The sequence below is a fragment of the Notothenia coriiceps genome, unplaced genomic scaffold (assembly GCF_000735185.1).
Source record: "Notothenia coriiceps isolate Sejong01 unplaced genomic scaffold, NC01 NC01_scaffold00038354, whole genome shotgun sequence".
Taxonomy (NCBI): domain Eukaryota; kingdom Metazoa; phylum Chordata; class Actinopteri; order Perciformes; family Nototheniidae; genus Notothenia; species Notothenia coriiceps.
Window position 1 is genome coordinate 243,688 of NW_011371055.1, and position 11,556 is coordinate 255,243.

General features: G+C 41.0%; 1 protein-coding gene across 1 annotated transcript in view; it reads right to left on the minus strand.

Annotated features, from left to right (window-relative positions):
* Positions 1–3,630: 3,630 nt before the first annotated feature.
* The window catches only part of sh2d3ca (SH2 domain containing 3Ca), a 34,927-nt gene continuing 27,001 nt past the window's right edge, over positions 3,631–11,556 (minus strand). Inside the window, exon 9 of the mRNA XM_010797763.1 lies at positions 3,631–3,726. Within this exon, the coding sequence (XP_010796065.1) occupies positions 3,631–3,726 (96 nt within the window). The remainder of the gene's footprint in view (positions 3,727–11,556) is intronic.

Sequence of the window (11,556 nt, forward strand, 5' to 3'; positions counted from 1 at the left end):
AGTAAAAAGTCGTCAGAAAAATAAGTAGTGGAGTAAAGTACTGATACCAGAAAAATGTACTTAGGTACAGTAACAAAGTATTTGTACTCCACTACTTCCCACCTCTGACCCACATTCATGTAAAACAACTTCTGCTTAGTCTACAGACGTGATATCGCTGAATAAAAACATTCCTCTGGGTCGTGAATCTGTCCTGACCCACTTTGGCTTTGGGGAGTTCGATACAGATGAATTATGAAGCGTTCAAACCACATAAAGTCAGTTCACTCCAGCTCATCCCTGCTACTGGACTCCTGCCTCGTTTTGAACAGTAAATAACAGTAAACCTGGTCGAGCTGCCAGAATCTCAAAATGAAAACATCAGTCATAGAAACACATGTTGTCTTTAGCTGGCAAACACACGGCCCTTTCAGAGGACTGAGAGGGGTTCCAAGTGTTTCAAGGACAATAGGATTGAGAAAATGGGATGTATCATCTTACAGAAATATCACATACACTAAAACTAAAAGGATGATTGCTAATCTTGTTGATGATGGAATTGGAAAACACCGCATATTTTGACATGCCTCAAAGTGACGTTCTATATACTTTATCCTGAATTGATTGCTTTTATTACCTCCGCTAAGGAGTTGTTTGTTTGTCATCAGAATAAAAATACTGGCCTTGTTTTGAGTGGAAGGGTGAAGCTCGGGCCAAAGAGGAAACCCATAAAATGTTGGCGCGGTTGCACACATTATTTTTCACTTATGGAAAAGCCTTTGATGAGTTCTGCGCTCTCTCAGTGCGCTTCGACATGTGTATTGTTATGCTTGTTATCTAAAACATATCAGGTTACTTTTATATTCATAATATCATGAACTTTAAAGTCATGTTTTTCATGTCAGACTGCAGCAAGTCACACACCGAGTTATGTGTATGTCAATATCTGTAATTACAGACCGGAGTACTGTATGTGTTCTGCTATAATCACTACAGTACACATATGAGTATTATTGGCCTTATTGGGTACTGATTGATTGATTGCATGATACCAGCTTCTCTGTTTGTGTCTGCAACTAGAAAACCCCCACATTATACAAGGAGATAAACTCAATCACCCCCTTGCTTCATCTCATTTTGTTTTCATATGTTAAACTCTCTATTTGTGTCCGTGTGTCATAATTATAGTTTTTAACTATAATTTGCTTTTAAACATGTCAATGGAGTTTGCTGTTCTAAGATCGACTGTGAGTGAGTGAGTGAGTGAGTGAGTGAGTGTGTGTGTGTGTGTGTGTGTGTGTGTGTGTGTGTGTGAGTGAGTGAGTGAGTGAGTGAGTGAGTGTGAGTGTGTAAGGGAGGTCCCCATGAGGGGAATAATTAATTTTATGGTGAAGACTTGGTTAGGGTTAGGCATGTGATGGTTAAGGTTAGGATAAGTCTCCTGAAAATGCATGTAAGTCAATGTAATGTCCCCTGAAGTTGTGTGTGTGTGTGTGGCGTGCGTGCGTGCGTGCGTGCGTGTTTGTGAGGGGGCGTTGCGTACCCCCTCTGTGCCCTTGAGAGCCGTGTGTGTGTCCTCCAGAGCAGATCAAGGCCCCTCGCCTGGGGCCCACAGACAGATCCATCCTCTCCTGAGCTTTACGTGGTCACACTGCGCTGGACAGCCACACATATGGAGCTAGGGAGCAGAAGGGGGGGGGAGAAAGACCTCCTTGAGGGCAGGGATGTGGCGGAGCATACAACCTCCATCTTGTTTTATTAGGGCTCACTAGGGGCCGCAATGACACAAATATTTGTTTTCATCTGAGAACATGTAATCGTTAATAATAGCAAGTTGATAAGGAACTAATGAGGATAATCATTAGAAAAAATCTGTCTTTTTCACAGAACATAATTGCTTGCCTTATTCACTTTAGTTCCTTCTACAACTACATCATTGTTAGGGCACCATCTGTGCACTTGCCAGATACATACAACTTGTTAACAGTATTGTCATGTCTTAATAATTGTCGCATGAGCTTGTTATAATTTCAAAGTAAAGACTAAATTCCCAGTGTCTGCCCTTTTGAATATAAGGTAGTATCATCCAAACAAATAAACAAAATGTATAAATATATGACAAATTTCCATAAGGATATGCAGCCTCAAGGAGAAACCATGCCTGTTATTATTTATAAATTATACATTTTTAAATCTGATATAAAGCATTAGCCATTATAAAAATGACCAATATTTTTGGAAGATATATCAAGAACATAACTTTGCAAAATACCAATTATTTAACACTGCAAGAAATTGAACTACAGTAAAGTTACTTAGGGTGAATCCTTTGGTTCACTGAAGCACCGTTTTAGAAAAGTATAACTTGAAGATTTGTCAAAACAATGACCTATCTTTTGCTTTTTGTATTCCCAAATGGTTTCATTGTTTAACTACAATCGCCCAAAAACTAAAATCGCTATACAAATGAACTACATGAGGCTACTGTAAAATTAACTTATTCAAACGTTTTTGCACCACTCCAACATTTGATTTTCCTGTGGGCATTTCTAGCTTTAAAAGACTTGTAAGCATGCTCTCTATATATGAATAGAGCAGATTGTTTTTTGAATGGAGTTCAGTAAGTGAGGAGCAAGAGTTGCTATTCAGTTTCCCTCTAAGCTCTCTGTGTATTTACTGTTTTATTATATGCCAGACATCAGTGCTTTACCACCTAACTTAATTGTGCAAGTGGCTATAATTCGGTTAGATGAGCACCGCAAATGATACTTTATTGTTAATACGTTTTCACTTTTGCTAACTGTGTGGCCCCCTTTTTCAGCTGCTGTAAGGAAATGTTTTGCTCTGGTTGTGTCTGTGCTGAACAGAGCTGTAGCAGTGCTGCCAAGCCTGAAACCCTAGTGTTTACCTAGCTCTTTGTAGCGTTAATCGTGCAGCGAGTTTCGGTCGGAAGAGTTCACTGCTCATAAGGGGGATTTTGTACTACATTGTTTGTGTGTGAGTGTGTGTGAGAGAACCCGGCAATCACTGGGGGGATTGCGCAGAGCACCCAGAGCCATGCAGCGTGAAGAGGACCCCTCCGAGGCGTCCGCCCAGGAGCCCGCTCATAAATTACACCAGGACACATGTGCCTGAGCAGCATTTTTCTTCTTTGTGCGCGTGTGTGTACGAATACTCCTTCTCTCAGGGCTACCTACAGGATGTGTGTGCGGCAATGTGTGCCTCTGATTGCAAAGCTGTGAGGGTATGCTGGCCTTCAAACAAATTCCTTTTCTCTTTCTTCTCAACACTATAAATAAAGCTTTTCAACAATTGCTCGACATTCTACGGAAACACGTATGCATGCACACTGAGTTGCTTTTACAAAGGCTGGACTCAGCGTGCTTCAGAAACACGGTAGATAATATCTCTTTTTGAAGCTTATTCATATAACATACACACAAGATGGAATAAACGTGCGCATTTGAGTACATAAATGTGAGTTAGAGAGAGTTTATGTGTCTGGAGGACAGAGAGTCACATTTTCAGTTAAAGCTCCATACGCTAGCGGAGGCGTCTTTACGTGTGAAGGAATGACTGAAACGGATGGAGGGAGGAGGATAAACGAGAGTGCTTGTTCTTCATTCCCCCGGCGTCTTGTTTGCTTGCTCCTCATGGAGCACCGAAGCCAAAGGAGAGGTGGTTGCTAGGATACAGGTGAACAGTTGGCATACAGGAGGGAAGAGGTCCGACATTGTGAACGGAAACCTGGAGAGAGCGAGATAGAGGAAGGCGAAAAAAAAGAAAGGAGGTGTAATGGAGTTGGAGCAGAGAGGGCAGAGGGGAAGGAGGGAGATGCGTCACTGTCAGCATGAAGCCGCGACAAAGTGGAGAGGAAGAGGAGGATAGATGACTTGAGAGACGGAGGAGACCTGGTATGTCACTGTTGGCGCCGAAGGGGATTAGAGAAGGGGAGTATAAGGGAGGGGGGAAATAGAGAAGGGAGGTCTGGAGTTTTCACTGCAGGGAGAAAAAAGACGGGGAAGGTGGAGCAGGAGTGACAAGGAGGAGAAAGTGAGAGGACGCAGAAGGATAGGATGAAGGAGAGCGCGGGCTCCCGAGGTTCTGTCACCTGGAATAACCGTGGGACTAATGTCTCCTAATTGATCACAGCGAGCGGAGAGCAGAGGGAGGCTGACAGAGAGAGGACAGAGAGAGGACAGGGGGATGACTGCAGGAGGAAGCGAGGAAAAGAGAAGAGGACAGGAGATGTACAGAAAGAGGAAAAAACTGACAGAAAAAGAGATACAGCACGGTTTGCAAGGAGAGGAACAAGGCTGGTTTGATGCATAGATGAAGGATCGAGGACATGTCAGAGTCCAGGTGGACTGTTTTCACACACACACACACACACACACACACACACACACACACACACACACACACACACACACACAGGTGTGTCCTTGAATGCAATGAGTAAAGTGGCTCGCGGGCGCCAGTGTCACCTTTTCACGGGTGTGTGTGTGTGTGTGTGTGTGTGTGTGTGTGTGTGTGTGTGTGTGTGTGTGTGTGTGTGTGTGTGTGTGTGTGTGTGTGTGTGTGTGTGTGTGATGGCTGAATTTGGCATACTCCACATGGTATTGTCACCACTGATGAATGAGAGCACACATGCACTTGCACACACACACACACACACACACACACACACACACACACACACACACACACACACACACACACACTGTCATCGAGTGTGACCTTCATGCCTCTAAGCCGGCCACTTTCCATCCATCATGGCTGTCTCTCTGTACCCAGACTGATCACAATCGCTTACTGGCCATACTTCCCTCGTATGAGTGTCTCACTTGAGTGCATTCATATCACTGCTGCCTTACATAATAACATGTTAATGACCGTGCAAAGACACATAGCTCGGCCAGCATATACGAGGCATTACTCCAACAGAAGGGGGTTGCATTTTGGGTAATGATTTGCATATTTCTGTCATCAATCTGGATTTAGGGTTGCTGCACTGCCAAAGTAACCATTTAAAAGCTGGCTTAAAGATGGTGGAATTTCAGGAGAGATTTATTTTTATATAACACATTTGTTAACGCCATTTCTGTTATGTTATGTACACAGGTGCATGAAAAATGTAAATAGTAACAAAAAATGTTGATTTGCCGCTAATTTTCAACACTGGCTTCATCACAGACTCAACATCTCAACATGGAGTTTTGCCAGGCATCAAAATTGGAACAACACATCTTTATATGAAAAGCCCTGGGCTGTAACAATCAAAAAGGGGAGCCATTTTTAAAACACCTGAGACACTGATCATATCAAGTTGATTATAAAAACAGGACCAAGCTATTTCCCAACAGATTTTATGTCGCCATGCCTCCAAATTAAATCGTTTTTTGACACAGAAAGACACTGATTATCACATTGTACAACAAATAGTGTCTTCTTGCTGCATTGCTTAATGAAGTGGTGCCAAACTCATTTTGACCCTTTGAAGCAGATCAGTGCTTCCTGTTAACAATTTGGATTTCAACAGCTTTTAGTGAGAAAATTCATTTTACAAGGAAGAATATATATAGGCAGAGACAATTCATGGGATTTTGAGGCAGAAATATGATTTTTAGTCCTAATCCCTATGTTATTGATCAACCAATAACCCTCAATGCAACTTCTTATGGGACCCAACATGGATTATGGAGCCACTGTCCAGATTTAGGCTTTGAGTTAAAAAAAAATAAAAAGACAAAGTGGGAGAAGCACTTAGCACTTCGGGATTTGAATTCAAATATGAAGTGCGTTATAAATGAAACCCATTATTATCATTATTATTATTAGAATATGCAAATTAGTTGCCAGAGTTTCAAAATTGTAATCATTTTTGAATCTCCTTTTGGTGTAATGATGTCTAGCAACTTATGATCAGAGGCTATTCAAAAGTGTAATGTTCCCTTTATTTGAATAGTCTCTAAAGTTGAATCTGTTCTTTATTTCGCATTAATAGAACATAAAGTAGCTCCGCTCAGGAAATCGTACTCTTTTTGAGGCAGAAATACGACTTTTTTCTACCTTTTTAATCATCTCACAACCTGTCAGATTCTTTGTGACACCATAGGGAGTCTGAACCCACTGCCTTAGTACATGCCTCTGGAAAAAGAAAAGAAATATGTAAAACACTGCTGAAGTGTCAAAGTTTCATCATTTGTATTTTGTTTACTTTTGAAACTAATTTAGAAATGTTTGGCCCTTTAAAGCAAAAAGTAACACTGCTCACATGTTAAATATGTGATATTCCTTTAAATTGAGGCGTTTTCTCTAGAAGCCTGAGAGGTGAAATGTTCTGAAACAAATCTAAGATTCATATGTTTTTAAGATAAATGTGACCTTTCTATCTTCTCTCTTACATATTGAATCATCTCACAACTTGTCAGATTTATCTTGGCGACCCCATGGGGAGTCTCCCTCTGCCTGAGTACATGCTTCCTGAAAAAGAACATGAAGAGAATCATCGAGAGAAAGTCTTAACACTTTGCTAATTATGTGTCAAAAGTTTTTTAACATTATTCTTTGAATGAATTTTTAACAGATTTTCTTATTACATTTGATGAGCGATGTTCCTTTTTGGATTGTTTCACTTTAGTATTTCTAAAGAACTGAAACCCATTCTTATTGCTTCACTTTTATTAAAGATGAAACCATAAAATTACGAAAGTCATATACTTTAAAGCAGAAATATGTATTTTCCAATTGTAATAATCCTCAATGGACTCAGATTAATCTTGCTATCCTTGGTTCATGCTTCTGCTTATAAATAATTGAGGGGGGGGATCACGTTTTCAAGTTTCTTTTGTTAAAAAAATATATTTCCTATTTTTGTTATCACATCTTTTGAAATAACAACAAAGTGAACCCTTGACTATGTGAAGGTCTCACAAAGTAGCTACTAGCTCCTTGACCCCTGAGTCCCCTCTCCCTCTGCATGTGGCTTTCCGTCTGCTGATCCAAAGGTGGAACAGCTAGAGGTCAGGATGTGTCGCTCATGCCAGTGTGGGGGGGTTGATGAGGTGAGGGGCATATGGTGAATGCAGGGACCTGGGCACGAGGATCAGACGGGGAGCGTGTGTATGTAGCAGCAGGGCCTGTCGGACCCTCAGAGGTGAGGATCTTACCGCATGCTGCAGGGCCGGGGAAAGGGCAGGGAACCAGGCACAAGGTGCTAAACCATCTGCACCGAAGGGATAAATGGGTCATTTTCCCCGGCCAGGTGATGCAAGGCAGGGTGTACACTTGTTCAGACGGGACATCAGTGTTCACCCTTTGACTTTCTGTTGGTGTGTCGTTGGAGTTTCTGAATGTGCTTTAGAGGATTTATGTGAATGGATCCAGATTCAGCAGCCTCACTGACGTCGATGCTAGTGGTGGAATGCAACAAAGTATTATAGGCTTTTAGCATATTTGGCCATTTTAATTGTATGATACATCTAATCAACTACTTTTGGGAGGCAAATATTGCACTTGTTTCTTTACTACGTTTATTTAAGACTCATAGTTACTTTGTACATATACTGTAAAACACATGATATGTGATAGGATACAATACTGTACTACTAATCTACCCATTATTTAAGATCTGTCGGACCAGGCTGTACAATTTATCAACATTTTATCAAAATCGAAATATGGACAAGTGCAATATTCAAATAGCTGGAAGCAAAAACGTTGTTAAAGGCAAAACATGTGTTAAAGTATCATTTTGTATGAAATGTTATAGATCTATCCCGGCCTACAAATAATATTTTGCTGACTGAATAAAACATCATTTGGTTGGTACAAATGCTCTAGAAAAAATTCACAGCAAAGTAAATGAATAAAAAAAATCTTCAATCCCTCCAATATCGTGGATCATGTTGCAATATCAGTCAAGATAATCTTCGATTTCGTGCAGTTCTGATGAAAATGTATTTACAGGTGATACAAACAGAACTATAATAAATGAACAGTAGAATACCGTGAAAAGAGACATTTTACTTTGTCAAAATTACACCTTAGTACACTTTGCCGATATTAGTTCTCTAGTTCTTCTTAAGTAGCATTTTTTAGATCGACTTTCACTTGTAATTGAGTATTTTAAAACAATAGTATTTCTACTTTTACTTAAGTAAAGGATCTGAGTACTTCCAACTGCGGTTGTGTCTGATTGTTTCGTATGCATGCATTAGCCTGCACGGGCTCATTTCATTCATTATTTCCTCATTCATTTATTCATTAGCGCGGGTCTTATCTGGGCCCAATCGTTAGTCCAATTAGGCCCATGGTGCTCCGCTGGTCCTGTGTTGGAAACCGGAGATGGATGAATGCAAAGAGAAAGAAAATTGCGGCCCTGTTTCTCTGTCTCCCATTTTCTTTCAGTCCCTCTCCTTCCGTCTTTTTCCCTCACTCGTTCCCTCTCACTCTGTGATCTGCGATAAGATAGCATAGTTCCTCATATCCTGTTTCTAATACAGATCGATGAGAGGGAAAGGACCGAGGTATAGGGAGGGATGAGACGCTGCAGAGTGGGTTGATGTGGAGAAGAGAAGGCGCGGGGAGGGGTCAGGGTTGAGATATCTGAAGAGGAAATGAGGATTCAGAAAAAGGAGGACATCACTCAGATTCACATCTCTTTTCATTTAGCCCATCACGCGCACACACACGCGCACGCACAGCTACATCTGCGCCGAGCCGTCTCAATATTTCAGTGCCAATAAGGAAGCCATTTCTGCCGTGTGATTGAGTGAGCTGCCGTCTCTCTCTGGTAGACACTGTTTTGCAGGTAAAAAGCTCACATAACCTTTTGTGTTGCAGTCAATTACAGTTCAGTTGCATCAGCTGGGTGAGGAGGCCCCGTCGGGGGTTGCAGCAGCAGCAGTGTGTGTGTGTGTGTGTGTGTGTGTGTGTGTGTGTGTGTGTGTGTGTGTGTGTGTGTGCCTTTGTCCTCTGGCACAAACACTGTCCTCAACTGTCTGTGTCTACTTGAATATAATTCTACAGATGAATGTGCTCTTGTATGTGTGTGTTTGTATGTAATTGAACAGCTCGCTCCTTTACAAAACAAGGTTTCTCCTTTTATTTATTTTAATTCACTTTCAGTGACACACATGAACACACACACACACACACACACACACACACACACACACACACACACACACACACACACACACACACACACACACACACACACGTCATGCCTGGGATGCCAGGAGCTTCGAGTTTTAGTCTTCAGCCTTTACATCAGCAGTTTAGTTTCCTCCTCTCCACCCTATTATTGAATTAGATTTCTTAATGTGAGCTCTCAGATGTAATTGTGGCTGATTATTAGCCCTTTAGTCTTCAACAGTTGTGCTCATTTCAGCAGGCTCACTCTGAATTTAACCTGATTCAGTCTGCCATTTAGCTAATTGAATTTGGAGTGAATCAGTGCTAATGTCAGCACTGTCAACAGCTAGTGAGCAGTATGAGCTGCTGCCAGCAGGGGGGGCCACACACTGGAGTTTTGATCTCCTTTACATCGATCTGAGAGTGTGTGAGGATGTTTCATGACCTTGGAGATGGATGATAGGCCTTCATGCATTCTGTATGCCACAAACACGCATTGATACAGATATTGGATTTTCAACTGAGAGCAAAAGTGGAAAGAAAGAGACCTGAAATGAAGCTCAAGGAAGAAAAAAGAGAGGAGGAGAAGTGCACTGTTGAGCTCCTGAGATGAGTTGTCCTATTGATTATCCATCAAAGGTGCGGTAAAAGCCTTCTCCTATGTCCCTGACCTGCATTCCTTTTGTAAAACAAATACATGCAACTTCTCCTGACCACAACACATTGACTTAAATCCCCCCACACTGCCTGCCCTGTTAGAAGTTGTGTTTAAGAAAGAACAACATAATGACAAATGTACAATTCTGTCAGATCTTTACTATGCTTAGGGTGTCTAAACTATTTTTGGGAAGGCTGAGTGAATGATAGTAAACAATGAGTCATATTACTTTAGTTATCAAAAGAAGAGCGAATGGCTTAAAGGTGTGTGATTTAGTGAGAGAGTTTGGGGAAATTACACAATTGTTCCAACTTTCCTATAGTAAATAAATAAATAATGTAGTACAGACATTGTTTATGTATTTGTGTATGTATGTCGGTATGTATGTATTTGATGTAGTCTGAAGATATGTGAATCAGCAATATCAGACTGTCTTGTTGGGTGTTTATTGGACCAGGGATATGATGTATCAGGCTCTCATAAATGAGAATATAGCTTGTTTTACTGCTGCATTTATGAACATAACTGTTGTAAACTAAACAGCAAATATTTCTAAAATATGTTAGAGGTGCTATTGTTAGTGTAGCCAAATGGCAAGCCTTCCAGATCCTGACACATCTAATTTTGTCATCAATTTGCTAAGAGGCTTTAACAACTTTCTCCAAAATACTCCCGCTGCTCTTTTCCACCTGAAGATTTATGTTTAAAGGTCCCCTATTATACTGTTTTTCATCAATATATTATAGGTCTCAGATAAATTCAAAACATGTCTCTGAAGTGTTTGGCTCGAAACACCTAACAGATCATGCATTGTAGCATCCCATAAACCCCTCTGTTTCAGCCCTGTCAAAAATGCTGATTCTCTGTCTTTTACTTTAGATGAAAATAAGGAGCCACTCCCCACGCCCCTCTGCGATATATTTGGTTTAAAAAAACTCAATGGTGCTCTAGGAGGAGAGCACCACTGTGACATCATAAAGGGACCAAAATCTGATCAGCTCATTTTCAGACAGGTTTTTATATAAATGGACCAGGACCAGTGGCGACTGGTCATTAGGGGCACAGTCCCACCTAGTGTCAGCAGAAAGTAATTAATATAATAATTCTGAAAAAATGCAAAAAAAATAGATCTTAAAATATATTTAAGATCATGTTAAATCATCTGATTCGTCTGTACATTGCTGTTTTAGTATGTGTTCTTCTAATTAGTGTCTACACTGTGCCTATTGAGCCGTGTTGAGCCATGTGGGTCAAGCACATAGAGGTCAAGCCCCGATCTAGCCCCTCTCTCAAGTGAATGGGTGCTGTAAAAACTACATTGCGCATGCTCAGAGTATTTTTCTATTCAATGTGTGCGGCAAAAAAAGTAATCACCATGGGGGCACTGTGCTGACATACCTACCAAACGTCATCTCATAATTCAGAGAGCTGATTGGCTGTAAGTACGTGTGCCGCGAAAATAGGTGAAGAGGAGACGAGGGAGAGCAGCTTATAACGATTAAAATCAGTAAAACTGAAAGAAAATGAATGAAGTTGACTATCTACTTCAGCTTTGGTAAGTTCATTTTATGTCATATCTTTTGTTGATCTTCTGTGTTTTGCCTATAGGCTATTGCTCTGCTGGATCGATTGATATTGTGATATTGTGACCCCCCCCCTCTCTCTATCGGAAACACGGATAGCCTACAGCAGGGGTCGGCAACCTTTTTGATATGAAGTGCCATTTAAAAAAAAAATTGTTATCAGCGTGCCAACGATCGAGAATTATCAACGGGGGG